The 25352-nt window shown below is 37.5% G+C and overlaps 2 protein-coding genes across 3 annotated transcripts; both read right to left on the bottom strand.

The window, feature by feature from the left end:
• Window positions 1-3542: 3542 nt before the first annotated feature.
• On the bottom strand, window positions 3543-7169 carry LOC134851013 (cytochrome c1, heme protein, mitochondrial-like). Its single transcript, XM_063866892.1, has 6 exons — window positions 6935-7169; window positions 6344-6455; window positions 5957-6132; window positions 5410-5570; window positions 4479-4579; window positions 3543-3893 (listed from the first exon to the last, which is right to left on the bottom strand). Exons 1-6 carry the CDS (start codon window positions 7141-7143, stop codon window positions 3771-3773), a joined length of 882 nt encoding a protein of 293 aa, XP_063722962.1. The 5' UTR covers window positions 7144-7169; the 3' UTR covers window positions 3543-3770.
• A 2708-nt stretch (window positions 7170-9877) lies between these two features.
• Window positions 9878-14538, bottom strand: LOC134851766 (protein c-Fos-like). 2 transcript variants are annotated; one of them, XM_063867994.1, is made up of 5 exons: window positions 14275-14538; window positions 14102-14209; window positions 13786-14031; window positions 13317-13683; window positions 9878-10685 (listed from the first exon to the last, which is right to left on the bottom strand). In XM_063867994.1, exons 1-5 carry the CDS (start codon window positions 14401-14403, stop codon window positions 10327-10329), a joined length of 1209 nt encoding a protein of 402 aa, XP_063724064.1. In that variant the 5' UTR covers window positions 14404-14538; the 3' UTR covers window positions 9878-10326. The 2 variants fall into 2 exon arrangements, with proteins under 2 accessions (XP_063724064.1, XP_063724062.1); XM_063867992.1 differs by having other exon boundaries at window positions 9879-10685; window positions 13762-14031.
• Window positions 14539-25352: the final 10814 nt, after the last annotated feature.

The following is a 25352-nucleotide window of genomic DNA, read 5'->3' on the forward strand; positions in this document are numbered from 1 at the left end:
GTTTTAACTCGCAAATGAGACAAATAGACTATCACAAATAGACGGAACTCAAACAGACTATTGATTGTTGTTGGGCAATATTAGGAATTTTTCCCTAAAATCAATGCAATTGGTTCAACTAACTGACAGTTGGACGAGTAATGAACGCAAGGAAACTGAAAAAAAAACTGACTTGTTTTTTTGAAAAACCTTCAACTTTTGAATTTCAAAAGAAAAATAGATGACCTTAAAACTTTTTGACTTTGTAGAACAATTTATGATGATTCTTTTTTCCTTAAACGTAACCCAATACGAGAAAACTGGACCAAAAGGTAAAACTTCGATTTCCCAGATAATCGGATAAAAAAACTTCCCTTTTCGAAATTAGAAGTCGATCACGTTTTTCGTAATTTTACCCTTTTACTGTTCGATAGTGAACTTTGCCTTCATTTTATCATAGGAAATGCATTGAACTTCAAAAAACATCACAAGTCAAACCGCGAAAAATCAAAATTGGGCGCCAACAAACTTCAACATTTTTTCTTGAAAGAAAAAAAATCAAAACATCAAAGACCTATACAAGAGTACTCACTAGGTTCATTACCGCCAAAAATTAAAAACATTTTTCAGTTGAATCACTAGACCTATATCAAATTTCTGTGGGTTCCCTGATTTCACGTCAGCAAAATATGCATCAGAAAGCTCTTTTCAATTTCAATACTGACTTTTATACAACTTTCGAATTTCACAGAAAAAAAATATGACCTTAAATCTCTCCGAGTTTCAAGAAAAAACTGTGAATGAATTTTATTAGAACAATAAGATGTGAATAAGATATGAATTTTATTAGATAAAATTGAATAAACTCACAATTGTTTTTTTTATGCTGAGAAATCAAAAATTTTTAACCATTTCGAAACTAGAAGTCACTCAGATTTTTTGTGGCTTTTTTACAATTTGCTGTTCAAAATGATACTTGTCTTCTTTTTACACAGAGGCGATATTGCATTTCGCATAAACAAGCGAAAATATGACCGATAACGCTACTGGGAACAACTGAATGAGTAAAACTTTGAGTTTAAAATTTTTTATAAGTGACGCACGCCAATTATGTGTCTACATAGTTGCTAAGTGAAGCAAGCCAATTACGATGCATAAGCAGTGCCAGTTATTTTGAAAAAAAAAAGAAATTAACGTACTAGCATGCCTCAATTTAAAGAGCGGAGGTGCCCAGGTTAGAACCCTCCTATTTTGTTCCGGGTCTCCTTCTCTACCTCTACGCTACAGATCCATGACATCTTGAAGTTAAAGTGCTATGTGTAATATACTAATCTGAATTAATATCCTCAGCATTGATTGTACTTGATAGCTGGTTACTGATCAAAATGAACAAATTTTGTCGCAACAATATTTGTGACTTACGTTGGAAAAAAAAGAAGTTAAACTATAACACAAGATTTGCGTGTGTAAACAAAAGAAAAAAGCCGAATTTAAAAAGATTTCAAAACCCAAACAACGCGATCAAATTTGTAAAAATTTTTCCTTAAAATTTTGATTAAAACACCATTAAGACCTATTTAATTGTGTTCACTACATTCATTGAAACTTAATCAGAATTTAAATTCGCAATTGAAACAAATCGGAACTCAAACAAACTATTGATCGTTGTTGGGCAATATTAAAACTTTTTCCCTAAAATCAATGCAATTGGTTCAACCAACTGACAGTTGGAAGAGTAATGAACGCAAGGAAACTGAAAAAAAACTGACTTGTTTTTTTTTTAAAAACCTTCAACTTTTGAATTTCAATAGAAAAATAGATGACCTTAAAACTTTTTGACTTTGTAGAACAATTTATGATGATTCCTTTTTCATTGAACTTAACCCAATATGAGAAAACTGGACCAAAAGGTAAAACTTCTATTTCCCAGGGAAATCTGATAAAAAACTTCCATTTTCGAAATTAGGAGTCGATCACGTTTTTCGTAAATTTTACCCTTTTACTGTTCGATAGTGAACTTTGCCTTCATTTTATCATAGGAAATGCACTGAACTCAAATAGAAATCACAAGTCGAACCGCGAAAAATCAAATTTGGGCGCTAACAAACTAAGATTTTTTCTTGAAAGAAAAAACACAAAAAATCACAAAGACCTATACAAGAGTACTCACTACGTTCATTACCGTCAAAATTAAAAACATTTTTCAGTTGAATCACTAGATCTATATCAAACTTATGCGGGTTCCCTGATTTCACGTCAGCAAAATATGCATCAGAAAGCTCTTTTCAATTTCAATACTGACTTTTTTTTACATTTTTCGAATTTCACAGAAAAAAGTATATGACCTTAAATCTCTCCGAGTTTCAAGAAAAAAACTGTGAATGAATTTTATTAGAACATTAAGATGTGAATAAGATATAAATTTTATTAGATAAAACTGGATAAACTGATAATTGTTTTTTTTTATGCTGAGAAATCAAAAATTTTTAAGCATTTCGAAACTAGAAGTCACTCAGATTTTTTGTGGCCTTTTTACAATTTGCTGTTCAAAATGATATTTGTCTTCTTTTTACACAGAGGCGATATTGCATTTCGCATACACAAGCCAAAATATGACCGATAACGCTACTGGGAACAACTGAATGAGTAAAACTTTGAGTCTACAAAAATTCTTTAGTGACCATCGCCAATTATGTGTATACATAATTGCTAAGTGACACAAGCTAATAATGACGCATTAGCAGTCAATTTGAAAAAAAAAAGAATTTACCAACTAACATGACTCATTTTGATAGAGCGGACGCATTTCCACTAGTATACGAAAAAGTTCATTTCAAAGATCCGACCCTGCCCAGGTTTGAACCCTCTTATTTTGTTGCGGGTCTTCTTCCTTTACTCTACGCTACAGATCCATGATACCTTGTAGCTAAAGTGCTATTTGCAATATAATAGTCTGTGTTAATATCCTTAACATTGGCTGTACTTAATAGCTGGATCAAAATGAACATATTGTCGCAACAATTGCATCGCAACAATATTTGCGACTTAGGTTGGAAAAAAAGAGAGTTCATACTATAACACAAGCTATGCTTGTATAAAAAAAAACCTGCTTTCAGATAATACCATAGTATGCAAAAAATTTAGAAAGCACTAAAGCGCTATTTAGTCAACATTTCGGGCTGGTTTGAATGAAAAAAGGGATCAACTGTACAGACCCCCCACCCTCCCAACACCAACCGTAAATAACAAACACAAAAATAAAAATAGTTCGCAAATTTTTAAGTAGGATTACTTTTGAATGCCGTTAATTAACTAAATTAATATACTTTCAATCAATTTTCTCTCATAAAACTGTTAATTTTGTATAAGTCTAGGCTATACTTAATGTTATTTCCTGGAAACTCCTTATTATCTCTCCTATAACTCGATTTGGGTGAATATTGTACGGCTATATTTTTCGGATGAATATTATATTGGAAAATAACCATCATTCGATCAATCCCTACTTGATCAAAACCCTACATAAATGTCTTCGGCTAGCTCTACAGCATGCTTTTAAGACATTTCTTATATAATTATTTAATTCGCACATTAGTATATCTCTCCGCTTAGCAGATGTTCCAATTCAATTAATCTATAAACAGTCAGTCAAAACATTTCTACTTCTGAGTCTCAAATTCAGCGAAGTAAACGAGACGAGAAAATGTTAAACAATATATTTCACTTAAAAGTGTTCAACTTCAAATCTTCTATTTCAGTGCTTTTGTTTTCGTGCTGTTCGGTGACAAAGTTTACTTGAGGATCTTTCCTGATTTCGGGTCATGATAGTATGTCTTTCTTGACTTGAGAATGGACCATTTTCTCATCTTGAAAGCATACGCTAACACTAGACATGCCGTTGTAAGCGTCACAGCCTGAAACAGAACATGTTTTTATTATACATAATTTTTTTAATGAAATTAGTTTGATCAAATCGATTTTGCTTGTTGTTTTCAGTTCCTTTTCAAACTAACAGTTCCTTTGCTAACTAACATATATCTAAGAAGATTAAGACGCTAAATTGCAATCAGTCAACTGGAAACAAGCGAAACGCATATCTGCAAATTTTGTTAATGCATTTGACTTCGTTTTTGATATCAAATGTAGAGGTAGAAGTAGATTACGTTAATGATTACTGATAATTAATTCACATCCTGCTCCTTTGTATAAGGGAAAAGTCAATTATATAACACTAGTGTTCGCTTGTGCAACCAAACAAAATCCACATAAGCCAAGAAGTAATGAATTTTCTCAGCCATCGTATGATAAGGCGGATCTCTTCGTATGATAAGGCGGTTTTTCGAAAACCCGTCGTTAAAAAACTTTCAATCAAACAGCCTTTTTTTACTGAACATCTCTGAAAGTTTGGAATTATAAGCAAACTAAAACAGCAATTTTGTTTCCTTCAGAGACTGATTGCCGCTTGTGTTATCTTATCTGTTTTACAAACGGTATCTGACCTTAATGAACATGCGCTTTCTGGCGTTGAATTCGGGCTCAGCCGACCATCTCAAAAAGGTCACCACGTCCTTCGCACACTGAGACTGCGTGGCTGGTGTTCCTTAAACAAACAAACAAATATATTCATCAAATACTACCATTACATTATTAACATGAAATTGTGTCCTCTCTGTGTAGTTACACTCAGCCCATCTTAATTGTATCGGAGGCAGAACAATAAAAGCAGACAGAAATGGAGACAGAATGTTTTACAAGCAGAAATGGTCTAAAGGCAGAAAAACAAAAAAGATCTTTTCTGCTTAAGTTTTTTGACAAACACAAGAAAACCCAAGAATCGGTCAATTCACAATCACACCTTAAATCATGACTAGGGGTAGTATATGATGGTGACCAGGGGGGGGGGGGGGGTAACTGCGGACCGGATGCCTATAACTTATATTAATACATGGGGTCCGCAGGCACCAACCCCCTCTGATCAACTCCAACATATACTACTACTGGGAACTTCGATTTTATCGCACTCAAATTACGACCACATAAAAATATCAAGAGGGCTGCAAAAAAAATTAGCCATAGGCGACCAAAATGTCCAAAAGCTACTATTTTTTATGGTATTCACACATTTCGCCCCTCATAAATTATTGGCACATTTCGCCCCTAAAATGTACATTAAGAAAGCGGCGTTGATTAACTGTGTAATAAGTTAGGGGCAAAACGTGCGAGGACGAAATGTGTGAAATTATTAGGGGTGAAATAAGTGAGGGGCGAAATGTGCCACTAGATTTAAAAGGGGCGAAATGTGGGACATTCAATTTTTTCTCACAATTTCTTTATTTCTCAAGTGTGTTATAGTATTTCATAGGATCCTCGAAAAGTATTCTCGACATGTCAGGATGTGACATGATACAAATGAAGTCGGAAGACACCCACCGTCTTCGTATTCGATGATTTCGTTGTAGAGAGGGGGTGCCATGGAGATCCAGTTGCCTGGCATGTATGCATTGAAGTACTGTCCCTCGTGTGGCTCCACTCCAGCTGGGGGGTCATAGTAGCCGGTCAGCAGGGCAAACACGTAGTCCTCGTTTCCATGTCTGAACAGAACACACAAATCATTTGATGGAGAGAAACATTTTAAAATAGCATCAAACTTTGCAGTTACAAAATTGATTAATAATAATAATAATCATAATAATAAATTGTTTCCAAACAACATCTAGTTATATGACTTTAAAAAAAATCTGAATCGTATGAGAGAGCACCATTAAGCCAGCACGAACCGTATGCTTTTATCGTTACTTTTATCAACCTATTATCGCATGCAAAGCAACCACTTTTTCCTTCAGCGTAAAGCAATATGTGACCCGAAGCTTAGAAGACGAACTTTTACAACAACGAATAGAAATATTTACAAGTATGCAAATGAAGAAATGATTGAATTCGAAAAGTATGATGTAAATAGAGCGCGATGTTCTCTCACCTGGCGTTGACCATGAGTGAGAGGTCTGGCGGGTATGCTCCATTGTTGGCGTATCTGGCCGCCTCCTCGTTGGGGAAGGCGTCCGGGAATCGGTCACTCAGCTTGCCTGGCCTCGTCACTGGGTTGCCCTGATCATCAGGGTCGTTGTCCACTACTTCTATGGCCTCTGCTTCCGCCTTAAAATCATAATCAATCGTGATATGTGTACTTAACACTTTATAAGACTAATTTTACGAATTTTTTTATTTAGAGGTAGAATTTATAAATTATAATCCATATCCAGTTCATTGTAAGAATCAAGGCAACCATGTATTTTCTGTGCTTAGAGGGGCGAGTTACAACTACTCCTAGTAAAAGTGGGACAGAATGTGAGCGTATTGAAGTTACCTTGGCCTCGTCTTCAGTGTGAGTTTGATTGACGAGATTCCTGTAGTACATGTACTTCATAGAGTGGCACGCAGCACACACTTGCTTGTACACTTCATATCCACGCCTCACACTACAACACAATGATGACATGTCTCCAAGCTTCATTGGCGAACATCTCAAATTTTGTCAAGATCAACTCATCATTTGACAACTATGGTAAAGCCCAGGCGCGTAGTTTAACCAAGTAAGCAATAATATAGCCAAACAAGTAAGAAAAACTTAATTATTTTTTTTTCAATTAGGAATAACAAATTATACACTGCTGGATCACTTTCTTTTTCAATAAAAAAAACTTTGAAGATACAACTTTTGCATATTATGCAATTTGAGATAACTTTCAAAAATTTATATTTCTTACAAAACAGAAAAAGAGCGCAAGTTACGCGCTATTTTCTAAATCATTTTTGACAAATTTGACTTTAAAACTTAATTCAACGCTTACAGCGATAAAATATAATATAAATTGAATGTCATTTGAGCTCTGCCTGAAAACTAAAGCCCCACTTTTTCAGATAAAACTGGTATCAGTGTTTAAATATTTGGACTTGCCTCTTCATGTCAAGTTGGTCGATGGGTCCCTTGTGGTTCCAGTGGAAATGAGGCGGGTGTATTTCGAATCCCTCGGCTGCCATGGATCCCACAGTGAGTGCTGCTCCTCCGGCGACTGTGGCACTGCCCAATGCCAGCCCACTCAACACCCTTCTCTGCCATCTGTTAGTGCCAGAAGAGAAGACCGAAGAGAACCACTTGCTACTCATTGTCTCTATCTCAAACGAAAGACGCTATTCAATACTTCATGCAATGAATATTAATAAGACAGAGGCGAAGCGGAACTTCTCATCGATACAAAGCAAGCAAACGTAGAATTGCAAGTTAGAGAAAATAAATTGATACGGAAAAAAACCAAGTCGAAAAAACATAAATGTAAAAACTTTTTGGAAAATAAAACAAAGTAAAAACTTTATGGAAAATAAAGCACCTCCTCAAATAGAGAAAAATAGATCTATAAATACTTTATCTATTGAGTGACAATTTCGACCTCAAACGACAATATGGTACATTTCGCCGCGCCCGCAAAAATCATGGGTCGGATATCGAGATTTCAAAATGCCGGATCGTGTTTTCGCATATTTGACTATGGACTATGTGCCTTAAAAAATACCAGTCACTTAAGGGCATGGAAACATTAAGGTAATATTACCTAAGCCCAAGGTAAAACTGACCACAGGCGAAGCGGAGCTTTGCGTCACTTGCGATACAAAACATAAAAAAACATAAGTTGAAAGAAAAATGAATATACACACTCACGCAAAAAAAAATTATTTTTTCGTCAAATGAAACAATATGAGGCCACTAAGCCGATATAGACTGGGCTAATATAGAGTGAGCACATAAAAAAACGTTTGTTTCTCGTCTATCGACGCAATTTGAGGCCACTAAGCCGTTTTTATAGGCAAAAACCTATCAAGTCGAAAGAAGGAAAAAATAAAAATGAAAAATTAACAAATCGAGTTGATAAAAATACAACCAACAAAAAAAACGAATTTCGAATAGGACAGCTATTTATTAATACTAACATAAACAAAATGCGCTAAATTTGTTGCTGATAGAGGTTTCCAGTATATCAGTCCGGGTGAATCCTGTGAACAAAGTTATTAATGAAAAAAACGTCTAGTACCCGATTGCAAAACTTTTGCTTATCGCAAGGGTAATCAGCAACAGAACCATACTTACGAAGAAGCAACAAAACCGAAAATCTTTAAGCAAACAGAAGAGCCAGAAAAAAATTTAAAAACATAAAATTTTCAAGTCCCCCTGAAACTACACTGAACAACACTTTCTATTGTAACTTGAAGGAAAGTTGCTTGCAGAACAAGAAAAATCCGTGATAAGGGAACCAAGCCGACAATCGTTATCAATCACAAGTTGAGACAAAGTGATTTTAAAAAATTTTAGTCCCCCTGAAACTACCTTGAACAACACTTCCACTTGCAAGTACATTGAAAATTGTTTACAGCACAACCAAAATCCGTGATTTGGCAACGAAGCCAACAAAATTTGAGCAGACAAACGAAAGACCGACTATTCAACTTTTAGCTGAAAAAAAATCAATTGCAAACATACTGAAAAAAAAACAAGTTCCGGCCGGGACTCAAACTCCAGACCTTAGGGTGCAAACGCGACGGCATTTCCTCGAGGCCAAGTAGTCACGAACATGACAGTTCTTGAGCTTCAATAATAAAGCAAAAAGCAAGTAAGATTAGTAAGAAAATTTGCTGTCTGGAAAAAAGTCTAAGTACAGATTACAAGACACTTGCTTTCACAAGTGTAATGAAATCAGTTAATTCCGGACAAATTGTAATTTCAATTTGGGTGCAACTCAATTCTAAAGAAAAAAACAAATATCAAATACTTTATTTTGCTTATTATCAAGATAGCGTACAAAACATATACTATATTTTGATTAAACTATTTTTAAATTCAGAATTTCGAATTCTTAGTAACTATTTATTGCGACGACGTTGATTACGATTATTTTCGTTTTTATGTATGTGAATTGAATAATAAAATGGTATACTTTGTAGGGACAACACTGGCAACAGCATAGATGCAGTATCAAGCGCAGGGCATCACATTGAGAAATATATGTGAAATAGAGTAACAGAAAAAGCACCGTGGTGACATTTCTTGGATCTCAAACTATTCCCCTCCCCCACCTTTTGTAAAATGGTGATAATCGCTACTAGGCATAAAATCGAATCTGATTAACTGTTGAGTTATTCCCTTATAGGGCTGGCAATTCGTTGGTAGGTGGAAATAAAGGGGGAAATAATAAAAGAGATCCCATTTCTCTTCAACTTACCAGTAAGTATAGAAATGGAAGAAGCTACAATGAAACTTAAATCGGTGCAAGAATAACAGTTGGGCCCCCACTCCCCCGAGAAATGACAAGTGTAAGCGATTGGCCACGCCATTTTTTTAAAATTAATTTTCAAAATTATGTTAGTAAATACATATTTTTCCTATAATTTTTCCATCCGATTGACTGACCCAACACTGAAACCTGCACGCAACGAAACAAAAATCAAATACATTAAACTAAAAATCTATAGCGTAAGCTGGTTAAATTTGTGATTCAAAAGCAGCTCAGCTGACAAATTAGCATCACCATTCTCACCAGGGTACCCGCGTTGACCTCAATAAACGAAGAGTGCTTATCATACAATTCCATACTTGGAGTTTTGGATAAAAGTTTAGCATATTTTCGTATTTGTGACGACAGCTTTCTGATCATTATAAAATACATATTTTTGGATGATATTTTTTTTTCACAAAATTTCCATATACTACTATTGTAATTGTATCATAAAATTTTCCCCCCAATTTAATTTTCAGATACCGGTTTTCAAAGTATGCAGGTACTTTGAAAAAGTTAAACGCGTTTTTTCGTTAAATGACAGCATTGGTAATCAAAAACGATTTTGATTTTAACGAAACTTTATGACATTTTCATGTAATTTTTCCAGTCTGGAAGAATATGACAAGCATTTTTTCAATGGTATGGAATAGTATAAGCATTGCTTGTCAACCCAGGGATTTATAAAACTAGGAAGCATTTTACGTATAGATTAAAACTTTACCATGATTCTATCAAGCTGTGGGTTATAAACGTATTTACCTTCTCTTTTCTTCTAGCACCATTTTCTTCGCTTCGCATAAGGGCTATTTTTATGTGGTAATTATTTAGTACTCGGAACTACAACAAAAACCAACGCTCGGAACTATCTGATGATCGGAACCAACTGATGCTCTGAACAATCACAGACAAAAGCACTGCGCCTGTGCTTATTTCAAGCACACTGCGAAATGATTATACAATAGAACAGACTAAGCAATACAATGTGCGAAGACAGCAAGCATCAACTTATTAAAAGTTGACTTCAATCGGCAGAAACAGTAGTTGCGATGCTATTCGCCTCTGTGCTGGTTGAACTCAATGGAGGCGAGAAGGGTTCATTCTTGACGTCGAGCACGGGCGTGAACAAGGAGTCTGTACAGGTGGCGAAAGTCACTGGAGCGGCAAGTCCATTTGAGGTGGTGAAAACAGGAGTCCATCCTCCGGTTGAGAGCTGGTTTTTCAACTGGCTCAGACTCATTTGAGATGAGGAAGTAGTGTTGGCCATAGTTCCTAGTAGTCCACTGCTACTCACTGAGGCACAGAATAGGGGCGTGTTGGGCGTGAACTTGGGAACACTGTCGAGGAGAAAGTTAGTCGCCAGCAATGGGGTATCTGCCGTGCCTGAAATTTAAGATTTTGTTTGTTTTTAGGAACTTTTGACCCAAAATTATAATTATTCGGGGTTCGTTCTTTCTGTGTTTGTCAATATGGGCGCCCAAGTATCCGTTAAAATAATCAAAATCAGTAAGCTTTAAACAAAATTGCCGTCAAATTGTACCAAAGCAACAAAAAAAATTCAAATTCCAGCTGTTCAATTATGTTTTCTTGCTTAAAATAAGACAGCCAGCTATCATTAAACTCTAACGACATCTACCGATTTAAATTGCGGTTAAAAAGTCTACAATATAATACCAGCCTGATTCAATTTGATTCAAATTTTTCCGCGAGATTTCGCATGGAAAATAGCTTAAAAATTTTTCAAATTCGCTGGTGTCTCAGCATATTTAGAAACATACTCTGCAAAACACCTCCAATAGTAAGGCACACTATTTTGAAAGTTATTCTACCTAAGTCAGTCAAAACAGCAGGTATACATGTGTAAAATGTTTATTAACTCAAGGAAATTAAGTTCGAATATTGGCGCAATAAAAATTGCATTAAATTGTATCGAAGCACTTTTGGCTCTTTTCCAGTTTCCAACCCCCCTCGTAAAATTACAAAAAAAAACTGTTCACATGGTTTTTTGCATGTTATAAATCTTGCAGAAACTTGTTCACCTGTTCACGCTGACACGTTTTAATGCAATTATTAACATGAAAAATCATTTTAGGAAGGTTTTCATATATCGAATTTCAGAAAATATCAAAAAGGGGGGACTGGAAAAGAGCCGCACTTTTTTATGAAAGCAATTTAAGCAGTTTTTGCGAACAAAAAGAATTCATTATGACTTATAGAAGTGTCTTAGCTGCGTTCACTGAGTTAAAAGAACCAGATGCCTACGGGATTCGACCTTCCAACCTACAAACTTAGAGTCCTATGAAACCTAAATCCACTATTTTGAAAACTAAATTCCACTTTCGAAACTAAAAGTTGATCACGTTTTTCGTGGCCTTTACACTTTTTTTTGTTCGATAGCGGAGTTTGCTTTCCTTTTCACATTTAAAATTAAGTTATTTTGAAACCAAATCAAATTCCAAACCGAGAATAATTAAATTTGAGCCTGAAAACTTTTTTGAGAAAAAATCAACCCGACCTATATAAGAGTCTGAACTACGTTCATTGACTCTTAAAAACGATAAATAGCAGGACAAACTAACCGAAAAAAATGAAAGCCGAAATAATTTTGGATCATCAAACGACGCAATCAGACGCCACCAAGTCTATACAAAAAAACATATTAAGCCGAAACAAAACAAATATTCATTACATCGAGTTGGTAAAATTACAACAAACATAGAAAGCAAATTTCGACAAAGAGGCGAAGCTTCGCTTCTCAAACAGTAGCAAGAAGACGACAAAAAGCAGCTCTTTAACTTGCAATCAGAAAAAGTAGAAATAAGCCTTGAATTAGCATAAATAAATCGGCTCCGTCTGAGATACTCATACCTGTGACCTAGAGATTATGAGCCTCACGCACAAACCACTCAGCCACGAAAGCTTACTATGCACAAAACACTAGCCGCAAATAAAGCACACACCTTATGTAATTTCCAATTCTACCACTGTGAAATTTTGAAAAAGTGAATACTTGTAATGAACATTTTTACTTGCGAGCTAGGTTAGAAAAAAGAAAGTTTATAATAATATATTAAGCTGATGACTAGTGTAATTAGGCAGCATATTTAAAACGCTAACAAGCTCAAAATATGTATGTTGCAACAGAAAGTCCCAGTAGATGACTGTGTCCAGGAGATGAATGAGTCCTGTGAACAATGCTATTTACGGGGAAAAAGTCTAGTACCCGATTGCTCATCAAAATGAGTCGAGTGATATATGATATTCAATTTTTACCAAACTTTTTTTTTCATGTTGTTACATACTTAAAGACAAGTTCCTATCGGGACTCGAAGCCCAGACCTTAGGTCGCAAAAGCAACCGCGTTACCTCCAGCCAAGCGGGAAGGAACCTGAAGGTTCAATAATAAGGCAAGCTCAAATTCTTAAGAGAACTTGTTTACAGGGGAAAAGTCTAGTTCCCGATTACAAGACACTTGAACTCACAAGTGTAATAATCAATTGTCAAAACACATGCTGTTAAACAACTAATTCGGCCTCCTGCTATAGAATGCCACCAAAAAAGCACTAAAATTTGTGCTACTTCAGTTGGAAAAAATGTAGTCTTGTAGTATCAAACTACGCTCAAGTTGTGTAAAATTGAACAAAACTCTTTTTCTAAATATCGGAAAAAAAAACTAAATCTACAGAAATTTTCTCATGTTTTTCTTCAAAAAATTTCATGGTAGGAAAAATATACCACGCAACGACTATTGATTATTAAATAAGCATAGAATAATCTTACGAAAGTTGAGCCAAAAAAAGTTGTCATAGAAAGGTTACAAGCTCAGCTCTCTCAAATAACAAAAAAATACCCGCACCAAATATGAGGTCACTAAGCCAATTTTGTATAAGCTAAAACTTTTCAAGTTGAATAGCTGTATAAAACTGAAATTATACCACAAATAAGTTGGTAAATTTACAACCAGAAAAAATGAATTTAAGCATGTAGATTCCGACCTGACCTCCAATAACTCACCTCCATTATAGTCAGCTTGTGGTGTGACTGGTGTCACGATCAGAGGCAATGTAAAGTTTTTGGTAGCAGCCTTTCCTGAATTAGTTTCATTTGATGAATTGGGTGGTGATCCTACTTTTGAAGATTCTTTCGAAGTTGCTTTATTTAATGTCTCTTCGTTAGGTTGGGACCCATTGAGGTTAAGAGTAAGCGATGAAGGTTTAACAGCTGCCGGTGCCGTCACCGACGATGTGGGTGCTAATAAGTCGCCACTTCGACTGACAGCTGTCGCATTTGAAGTGCTCAAAATGAGCAGTTTCAAAGTATTCTCAGTAAAACTGTGCGAAGCTAACATCTGCCCGTTTTTCGTTACCGGAATCTCCAAACCCTGAAACAAATAATCTCTTTCACTACAACATTGCGAATAGAAGATACCTTCATTATAATTTGTTGAAGAGTATCGTACTAATTTAGATTCAGTTTTGACAACCTCTGACAGAGGAGGCAAAGACGAAGAGCTGGGTGTGAGAACGTGGTTTGCAGAAGCTGCTCGAGGAGGCGCCGGGAGAGACTGTGATAAAAGTTCGTCTAATCTTTGAGAGGGCAGGGGATCATTTATTAAGGAGCAAGTAGCATTGTGAACTTGTAACAGAAACTCAAGTTGATCACGCTGTTTAGTCAGTTTTTCGATATCAGATCTCAAATCATGTACTTTATCTTCCCAGTCGTTTGCTTCCTAGAAAAGAACTATTTTGATAATCAAGACGACGGAAACATCTGATATTTTTTCTGAATTAGATTGAAACCTTTTCGAGTCGAGATATGGTTTCCCTTCTTCTGTTGCGACACCTAGCAGCTGCTGCCTTGTTCCGTTCTCGCCGCTGGTTCAGCTTCTCCTTCTCATTGTCCGATAGCTTAAGAAACATTTAATAACTCATCGTTCATACTGTGTTTTATACAGCTAGCAAAAACAACATACCAATCCTTCTTCAATTCGACGATATTTTGCTCGATTTTTCGACAATTCTAACTTGAAGCTCGTAAGTGTCCCACAATCGGTGTCCGAAGCAACGTTTGATTCCGTGTCTTCGTCATCATGTCGCGACATATTCACATAACGATCACTTAATCAAATAACAGTTTGTTGACTACGTAGCAAAAAGTAGACCGGTCATAAAGTAGACACGTCAAAATTTAGACATATACTATATTAACCAACCAGAATCGAGATATGAAAATTAACATAAGAAATACAAAATTATATATTCTGATTGCATGTGTTTGTTTTTCTTATCTTGATTCTCATCGGTTAATATTTGTATCTGTCTACTTATTGACGAATATGAAAAAAAGGTACTCGACTTTCTGACCATACTCCCAGTTTCTTCTTATAAGTGTATCGTGAGTATTCTTACAAGCTTCACTAAAAATGGAGACAAATTTTGAAATATGGAGTTTTTCCACTCAAATTTGGGCACGACAAATATTCGCCAGATGGTACGATTTGTGACATTCGACCAGAATGGCGCCAAAATGCATCGAATTTTTATTATAACTGTCATACCTCAATGTATGAGCGTGATTATAATGAATCCGAACGGATTGATAAACCTAGTCTTTATGTGAGTTTGATAAAAACAACTGTTGTTCAGAAACATAAATTATCGTCTCAGACTTGCTCATGTACTTACGTCGGCATGCAGCCGTATCAAGGTCAACTGACCAAACAATATATATAAATATGATAATCAAATTAATAAATAACAACGATGATAAGTTTATCGATCCGTGCCGGATGACACTCTCTCTTCTCAAGAAATTTAAAGTTTCAATTTTGAGTTTTATGCTCCCTTGAGGACTGTTTTTGCATTTTCTCCTTCTTGCCTATTGTTCGCTATTTCATCGTTTCTTGGTTGTTGTTATCACCTTCAAGTTTTTCGTGTTCCTCTTGTGTGGCATCATTGTTTGTGGTGTTGTCCGCTTCATTGCTGTTTTTCTTATTTTCAACATATTGAATGTCCATTTTGTTCGGAATTTCATCTGACGAAATGAGATCGATAACTTCGTCCGTTTGTTTCGCCTTGTTTTTCGGGCTGATCGCCTCCAGAAAATTCATGCACGCCTGATAGTCGGGTGATTTGTCCGTGAAGCCCATTTCCTGAATGAGCGATTTGAAGCTTGGTTTCGTCGGTGAGTATATCTGATCTAATGGCGAATCAATTTAGAAATTCACCGGCTTTCTGTGTGTGGTTGGCTCTTCGATGGTGTTTATCGGGATGGGGTCCCCAAACGCTTATCGAGTTGATTGACGTTGGCGAGTGGAGGGACGCGATGGTGCCATGTTCGCTGAAGTCGAGGTTGTTGCTTGTGGTGTTTTCTTTTGGTTAACCTTTTTGGGCGATGGTTCGGCCGCTTCTGAGTTTGAAGACTTGTTACTCTCCGTGTCACTATAGGTGGTTGTTTCCTTGGTTGCGGTCTGAGTTTTTGTTCTTGTCTTCAATGATGAAAGACTCATTCCTCGCGGTTTGTTAACGGACGTCCACCCGTCCTCTTTGCCATGGGTTTGCCCCGCCGTTTGGTTGGGCTGGTTTGTTGGTTGCTCTGCTCGTTTAGCGTTGTTTGCTCCTTTCTTGTCAATTTTCTTGTCAGCCCTGTTTGTTAATCCTCCCGGAACATACTATGTTGAGCCGCCGTCGGGTCTTCGATGTCTAAAAAACGAAGACAAGGTCCTGATCTCCTTGCCGATTTGTTGGCTACATAGTCACTCAACCGTGATTGTCGACACGGTCCGTAGATTAAAGGATTAGGAACAAAAGCAACCCCACTATTCCTTAAAAGTCTAGGTTGTTTCCAGAAAGTTTGTATTCATGCTGTATGTGGTTGGTATGTTAAGATTTTCACGTCGATTGTCTTATAATTTTGTTGGAAAGTTTTGTGATCTTTTAATTTAGTTGCCACTCGAATCAATTTTCTTGCTACTTGTTCTAGTCGTTTGCTAATGTTTTTGTCGGTGGATGTTTGTATTCCTTTATACCTATTGTTTATTTTATCTAAACTTCTTGCTATGTTACGTTTGCGTTTTGCACCTGATGTTTGTTTTGATGTCTTGTCTGCTCCAATTTTGGTTGCGGTTGTATTTGTTGTCGTTGGTTGATCGAAACTTCATCCTCCGACCAATGTTGCAAGTCGTGCATGATTTCAGCTGGCAGAGGTGGCTTCGTGAGGTTTTTCCGATCTAAACATGCGTGTTTTATTTTTTTTTCCAGTTAGGGTTGGTAGGTAAACTAAATGTTGCCAAATTTGACAGAGGAGTATTTGGTTTTCTGCCCATGTGTGCTTCAAAAGGTGAAATTTTGTTACACCATGTGGTGTTATGCGCAGAGTTTTTATCATCTCAGCAACGTCCGAAGCTAACTTGTATGGTGTAATTGCTGGATCTATTCTCATAACCCCTAGTCGACGTTTTCATGTTTGTATCATTCTTTCTACCACCCCAATGTCTCTATGATAGTCTACCGGTGCAAAAGTAACTTAATATGATTTGGGTTACGAAAAAGTTGGAAATTCTTTGCTCGAAATCATTGTGCTTGATCACATTATAGTCGACGGGGTACTCCGTTATTTGAAATATACCGTTGCATGAATTTTATGGCGACATCCGCTGTAGTATTGGAATTAATTTTTGCTGTCGGAAATTTTGACCATTTGTCTATAGCAACGAGTATGTAAGCGTCCTTATTTTATTCATCGGGGAGGGGCCCGGCAAAATCTAATTGTACTTCTTCATTTGGTTCTACGACCGAATCCATTTGGAATGAATGATTTTTTCCTATTATTTGTTTAAGGTTTTTACCTTGCTCTGTTCAGTGTTTGCACTTTTTCGCCATCTGGACGATTGATCGGTAGATATGTGGAAACCACACGTTTTCACATAAATCCAGCATGGCTGTCGACCCTGGGTGTGTCAAGTGTAGGCTTTCCAGTATCGTTTGACGCAGCTGTGTTGGGATAACAATGCGTTGGTCAATCAGCAGACAGTCCTCCCGCACATGCAGCCTGTTGCGGACATTAAACCAATACTGTCCGCAGGCGGATTTTATCGCATCCTAATCCCGCTTTTTCACAAAATTGATGAGCGGTCTGAGATTCCTGTCTTTTTTGGTAGCTGCGGCGATGAATTTGACCCCATGGACCTTCTGCAATCTTTTTCGGAGCAGCGGTGTGTCGTCCTCTGCTTCCGTCATTGTTGTTTGGTTTACGTTTGTGCCACCGAGGATCTGAGTGGTTTTCCTCCCTGTCCGATGTCCCTTGTCAGTTGAGTAGTTTTTCCTCCTTTCGGCCACGTGGGTTTAGTGATTTCTTTTCGTCCGGAATGAATAGGCCTTTGTATTTCCTGAGCTCCTGTTTTCGGTTCATATTCGGTTGTCTGCAAATAAATTTGACAAAATTTGTTGAATTTTCCAAAGATACGAAAAAATTTTGTTTCGAGGTTATGTTTCGCGTCAGAGCTGACTGGTTTGCAGAGTGATTTGAGCAGAACTGTTTTGGTTTTTGTGTTTGCAATTGACCGCTTGCGGAATTTTTGAAAGAATGCTGATTCAGGTCAGGTTTTGGAGTGTTAATTTTTGTCCTTGTATATTCCGCGCGCTTTTTGATCAGCTGACATGGTGCCAGATTCTGATTGGCTAACTCATTAGGAATGACGCTGTCAATCACCTCCAAGTTATTTTTGAATGTATTAGTTGATGCAACAACAAATTCCTCATCATACTCGCTTGGGGGTATTGCCAATCCAACTGGATTTTGTCACATGTAGTCTATTAGCCCCATTTTGTTACCGGCTAAATGTTTGATATCGAAGTGAAATGGAATTTGTCGATCAATCCATCTGATTAATCTACTTTGACTGGTTTTTGATCTTTCGCTTGCGTTTAAGGCGCTGATCAAAGCTTGATGGTCTGTGATGACGGTGAAATGTTTTCCGTACAGATAGTATTTGTAGTGTTCAATTTCCCACATTACACCGAGTAATTGGAGCTTATTGACTGAATACTTTTCCTCGAGGGACTTTAAAAATCTTGATGCATAGGCTATTGCCAACCAACCTTCTGGTGAATATTGTTCAAGCGACGCCCCTAATCCTGAAGTAGAAGCATCAGTTACTATACGTGTCTCTAGATGTTGGTCCAAATGTTTGTTTTACGTGTTATTTCAGAGACTAGTTTTTTAATGTCTTCAAATGATGTATTGTGTCCCGGTTTCCAATTATTTGGTTTATCTTTCAGTGTGTTTTTCAACAGTGGCCTCAATGCTGCTGCTGTTTGTGCTAAATTTGGGATACACCTGGTGAGGTGGTGTATAGAACCCATGAAGCTTTTTAGTTGTTTAAAGATTTTGGAAGGGAGAGTTTTTCAATTGCCTCTGTTTTTTTATCAAAATTGCAACAAAAAATTCAGCCTTGATTCATACGTTTACTTCCTCTCTCTGCAAAAACCAACCCGCTTATCAAAAGACACAGCCAGGAACCCATTATCCTTTAGATAATTCCTCAATTTAATAACAGATTTGTCTCTTGAACTTTGCCTTACTTTTTAGCATATGCCTTTGCCGCGGCTTCTATTTCACATAAAGTTGCATTCGATGTTTTTTGGTTTTTCAATTAAGAAAGAAAAAAGTCGAAAAATACGTTTTGTTAAATTTGCCTCTGATTAGATGCTTGGGACCCATTGACAGCATTCCATGTACTCATCCAAGCAAATGAATGTTATCAAGCACCCTAACTGAACGCTCATTTCTCCCTCAAGAGGTTTATTTTGTCTCTCGAATTTTATCTCTATTTTGTTTTAGGATTTAAGAAAAAGAATAACAATTTTTGTGGGTGTCTTGGAGGATTGAAATGGAAAACAATAAAAACAGTGTAGTCTGTAAAAGAAATATAAAAACCCGATTGATTTTAGGAAATCGACAAGAGCCTGTAGTCGGGAAGTTCGTGTACTTTTTGTCCAAAATCTTTGAAGTTAAAGCTTTGATACGGTCATACATATACAGGGTAGTTGGCGTTAATCCCATTTAACGCACTGTGGCTCCATTGGACAAGTTGCAGCCGTCAATTGTGGTGAGTCGGCCAACAATACCCTTCGAAGAGTTGCCAAATCTCCGGGAACAAATTACCTCGATAACAGCAAGAAGCTGCGAGTAATGAGTGCATAATTCGTTGAACAAAAAAAAGTCAACAGATGAGACCGTTAATTTGAATGATAAAACCCAACGGATGGAGGGATGCTTGAATCTTTACGAAAGTAGAACAAAATTTCTCAAAAATGAGAATGAACTCATACTGATGGTAAACAAATAGTGGAATAAAAAAGTAAACTATGAGAAACAGAGGTAGCTGAAAAAGCTGAAAAAAGCTTAGAGGTGAGAGCTTGCCAAAGGATTTGCTCTGAAAGCGGTTACAGTTTTTTTTTTCAGAGCCCATTCTCCGTGCCACCAAGTTTGTACGACATCTTGTTGCCAGCCGAAACGATGGCAAGGCATTTTAGAATTCTTTTTACTCTGCTATCCAGATAAAGGAGGAAAAGCGCTGTTTTTCATGGTTTTTCTAGAAACAAAAAAAACTTAGTTGAAAACGAAGAAGCGATAAAAATTTACAATAAAAGAGATTTGGATGCTACCAAGGACTTTTTGAGCAGACAGATGGACAGTTGAAACTCGTCAAAATTGTATATACAGAAATAGTCATCTTAACTGAAGGTGCTAATTACAAATGATCGCCAAATTCTAAGCTATAAAAAGTAATACAGCTCAGTCGCGCTGGAAACACTCGTTTTTATGGATGGAAGTATATCGGAATTGGGAAATGTTTCTAAGGTAAAGTCAAGGTTAAAACTTGAGCTGATTTCAGATTTTATGATGTCTCTGAATTGACACTTTTTTATAACATAATGACCTTCAGACAAACTACTTGTCAAGTGGTTGAATTTCGTTGTTGTAAATATTTGTCAAGCTTACATAAGAAGCATGTTGAAACAAAGCTGAGAAGATCCATAATCTTCCTCAGCTAATATTAGCGATATTCAAAAGGAAAACAGGGAAGGCTGGAACAACCAAATCAGAAAAGTTTTTAATATTCTCAAAACTAGGCGGCACATATTCAATAAAAATCGAATCTAACATTTAATACAATATATATCAAAGCTTATACTACTTCAAGGTGTATGATTTCAAGGATAAAGAAATTTTGAAAATCGAGTTTGTTTACTTGCAACTGAGCAGTTGCACGGACACTCGCATTGACACCCGAGTCCTACTAAATTCTTCCTTAAGCAGACAAATACTATATATTAACCAGCTAGAACTGAGATGAGAAACAAAATTGCAGAATATTTAATCATTAATTATTAATTATCTTCGTGTCTCGATTCTGGTTGGTTGAAATAAATATTTTCTGCTTGCTTATTGATGAGTTTCAGTACACGGTTGTCTAAAAACAGTTTTCCAATATTAATGCAGCTCAAGAAGCTTGGCTCGTGCTTGACTTAAATTTCTAAGCAGCGATGAGTCACTTCAGTCAGGTTTCCATCTGTAGGGAAAAGGAAGTTTCCTGTTGTAACATTCGCCCAGAACTTATCCAGCACGGAAGAAAGAAACAGTACCAATTGATGACTGGCTGTCGTCAGTTGCTTTAATTCTATGGGTTTTTCACCGTCTTGACCTATTCAGTTGATTTTTGGAAGGGCTTACCACCGTGTTACAGCTTTTTGGCTATCTGCCAAAGGTTTTTTAAGCTTTCGTTTAAGCTTTGAAAGTAACCACATAGCTGGGTCTCGGATCCTCAGTCAACGTGATCCCCTAACAGCCATAACTTTTACTATTCTAAGTGACAGTTATATATCTGATCCATTAGAAATGGATTGACTCTTTCCTCGTCCTCAAATACTCATGCTCTAAAATAGCAATTAAAATGAAATTAAGTTGTTCCATCGGGTTATTACAGCAGGTAAAAGGTATGACTTGTTACTGAAATAGTCCTTAGGTGTCGGGCCTACAAATCCCCTCTCATCGAGGGATAATGTATTTATCTTTTCCTTTCCTCTGGTCGAGAGGGTTCGGTTACATCCTAAAAACGCCACTCAACCTTCAGGTCCATTTCGCCCTAAATTATCTTATCACGTACGGGTGATGAGTCCGGAGGCGTCGTTTAAATATATCAATGGGTCTTCTTTCTCAATTGTAACAGTTTTTTTCGCGTCTTATTCGGTTGCTGTTTTTGACACATTCATTTTCATCAAATTGGTGGTTTTTGCATATCTCAGAAATATTCCTGTTCCAAAATTTTAAGCTTCCAGCGTATTCTGACAATCTTTTCTGTCTTCATTGTCACCTTAAAGCGCTTAATGTCGTTTTCAACTTGCACCGAAAGGATCGGTTGTGCGATCCGGTGAAATGACACGTACTCCTCGGACATCCCAACAATGTCCTCATCCAACGCATAACACCAAGTAATTATCAAATACCTATTCAGCGTCGTTCTACAAACATCACATTACATCATAAAATAAAAATTATCTAGGTAATCTCAACTCAACACGTTTCACAAATAGTATCATATCACAATTTCAAAGCCTTTCCCATTTGTTTTTTTTTTACAAATTATCCACCATGGGGAATATCCTACCTAAATTTGTTTTCCAACCACTTACGCAAATTGACACATAAAAATTCTTCTTGCTCTTTAATATAATTTCCTTATCAACTCGTAAAATTTGGCAATAACAGCTAAATTTGTCATTGGAAATTCAACAAAAGTAGTAACAGTATCTGGTGAGATCATTTTAGTCAGAACAAAAAGTTAACATTTCAATGTCAAGGCTTAGTTAGCTCGGTTATGTTTTTAGGCCTAAAGACAATTCTTAGTTCTTCTTTTCCCTCCTTCTCGGTTCTAATCATCATGTCGGCTCGTTGTCAGCATTCTTTGCTTCACGGCTTCTTCTAATGTTTTGTTTTTTGAGGACCCAGCAGGAATGTCACAAGTAAAGAATTGGAGGAACAGTAATTTCGAACTTGACTGGTAGCGTACATGCACGTTATCGAAACAAATGGAGAAACAGTATTTTCGTGCGCAAACTTTTCGAACACAGAAAATGCTTTGCTCTATTCAACCAAAATTAGTACTTAACTATAAGGGCAAATTGAAATGACTGGGAAAATGACTTCTGCCACGGAAGTTAAGTCTCTGGTTTCCCCATAACCTTTCAATCTCCTTCAGTGTCTTCAATTTTTTGCAGATGGTCTTGAACAAAGCCCAGTTAATAAAGATAATGTTACTGAACTGTTCAGGGGACGGTATTGCCATTTCTTGATCACTGTTCCCGCATTGGCTTCCAGCCATCTCATCGTAATCATAGCCCTTACCACCACTAATAACACAAGCTGCATTTGGCCGGGAAGCCCCGTGGAGAACGATTCACTCAGGTCCCACACCAACACTGAGTTTGCTCCTTTGGGGTATCAAAACATCTGCGCCAGCAGTGAAAAGGTCACTGACTATTAGCTAACAAGATTTTGGGTTTCTCCGGTATCTCGAGATCTCCAGTCCGGTCTCATGAAAACTCCAATTACGGTTCAACTTCGGACATCGCCTGATTTTTTTCGTCTTTTTCGTCGATTGCGAGGAAATCAGACGCCACTACTCCACTCGCCTTTTCCTTCTGGAGGTCACTCACGTTTCCTTCACTCAACTTCATGAAGTTTTCTCCTATTGGGTCGTTCAATTCAATTGCAGATCTCTCCAGGGTCACCCGAAAAAACTTCGTCAATAAATCCTATAAATTTTTAGAGATCTTGGCCAATCGCATGCAATTAGGAACTAGGAAAAGTTGATCGATCAAAAAAATTTCTGTTCTCGCGACTACTACTACCATGCGCATGGGATACTTGGTGTTTGAACATAGCGCAGAGCTGAATCCCATCAAGTAATTTGGGCCCGTGGGTTATTATATCCTTCAGTATTTTTCAAGCTCATCTATATTGCAAGAGCTTCTCGCCAACCTTCTATCTTCTGTTCAGTCTGTAAAGCTCCGTATCACAAGCTCGCGCCATATCCAGACGTTCGAACGGTTCAATCGAGCTAATCATGCTGTAAAATCCTAACTCGGTCGTTAAATTCACCTCAGTCGCTCCGTGGCAATCCGCAATCAGTTGCATTTCACTCCTATCAGACATTGTCAACTTCACAAATAGTTTGGCTAGCTGGCAATGCTGTTTACTCACTAACTTCAGCCCATGCCCCGTCCCACATGCATGTCCTTCCAGTTGAAACATTGCGACCAGGCAAGTGCATATTTCAATCGAATCACACGGAGAATTTACTTCAGACGGTTCCGTGGTTGGCGTCTCATCCTGCTTTATTATCTTCCAGGCTAAAAGATGATGGATCAGTTCCAAATGGTATGAACTTTCATCATTACTCGGCTTCAATTGGATATCTGCAGTGACGTCACATATCAAACATGCGTTTGAACTTGGGCACCAGGAAGGTTTCATGAGTTCCAACATCGTCATTAAGCTGGTTTTAACTGGGCCTTCCCACGAATCACACTCGAAACTCACCTGTACTTCCAGTTTTGGAGCCGCGGGTTGGATGACTTGTTCCTCCAAGATCACACCCAATTGCAATTGATCCTATGTTATCATTCCCATTTCTCGCACTCTCTTTAATCATAAGTGGAGAACTTTTGCCTGCTCAAAATCAAAATGTGCGTACCGTACCTAGCACCCTCATCGACGAATGGGCTGTAAGCTACCTCAGGCACGCCTGATACAAACTGAAATGACTTCTGCTTTCCCAACGATACACATTATTTCGGTTCGGACTTTTGCACTTCTCGAGCAGCTCTCGGCTCACTCTTAGCTCTTTGTTGGAGCTTCTTCTTATCTCTTCCAGTTTCCAGTAGTTGTCAAGGTCGATCAGCTCTTTAGGGAGAATCTTGAGCGACTTATCTCGATAAAGTTCCAGCAGGGCTCTTGAACAAGATTACTTCACGTTTCAATCGCATTGGCCTAAAAGGTTTCACACAATCGTCCAGGACAGAAGTGGAGATACGACTCACCACAGATTCCACAATGCCTAGAGCGTTTTATTAACTTGGCCCAAGATCCCTGACAATCGTAGGGCTTCTATCAACTCCAACTGCTAGTATTTTGCTTTAAACTGGTTAGTGGCCTAGTAATCTGTCTTTATTATTACCACAAGGGAACACATCATTTTCACCTGCAAGTCCTTTCTCACGCATGTATTGGACAGATATGCCGTTTTTGTCGATGGCTTGCTCAAGGTTTCATCAAGATGTTTCTGGAGGGCGATCCTTCAGGAAATTTTTATCAGTTGCTCTAAGCATTTTCACTCGCTTCTGATGACATCACGATGCCGTATTCCTTTCTTTTTAAGTTTACACACGCCACTAACTATCGTAACTATATCTGCATGGCTTTCTTCTCCATCAGCATGGCTTTCTTCGCCCTTGCTGAAACCCTCGCCATCAGCATCTCCTAATAGACACCAGCAGGACAGCCCACGTGGGTTGTTCGGTTACTGTGATTCAATATTAGTCGACCTTGTCAATTTTTTCCTCTAGTTTAATACGCGCTATAATGGATTGTGAGGTTTATATTCACCTAATACATCAGATGCGAACTGGCTGAAGACTTCTATCTCGAGTCGCGTGACCACTCTTTGGCCGTCCTTTCATTATTTCTCTATTTCGAAGCCGTTGACATCAATCATCAATCAAGCCAATAACATAGGTGTTTCCAGATCCTCATTTCTCCTCGATTCGGCGCTGCAACATCCCTTTGTCCGTTTTCAACAGAACTGGATGCTTTTGCCAATAACGTAGTCACCACATCCGCCTTTGACGTTGAATCATTTTGGGATTCATTGCCTTGATGTTGATCTACTCTTGAGTTTTTGCACCTTAGACTAGTACTTCCACATCCCTTTCTTCACGCTTTTCATGGGTTGGCTCTGCACAATCGGAGACTTTCATCGGCGCTATC

The sequence above is a fragment of the Symsagittifera roscoffensis genome, chromosome 7 (assembly GCF_963678635.1).
Source record: "Symsagittifera roscoffensis chromosome 7, txSymRosc1.1, whole genome shotgun sequence".
NCBI lineage: Eukaryota > Metazoa > Xenacoelomorpha > Acoela > Convolutidae > Symsagittifera > Symsagittifera roscoffensis.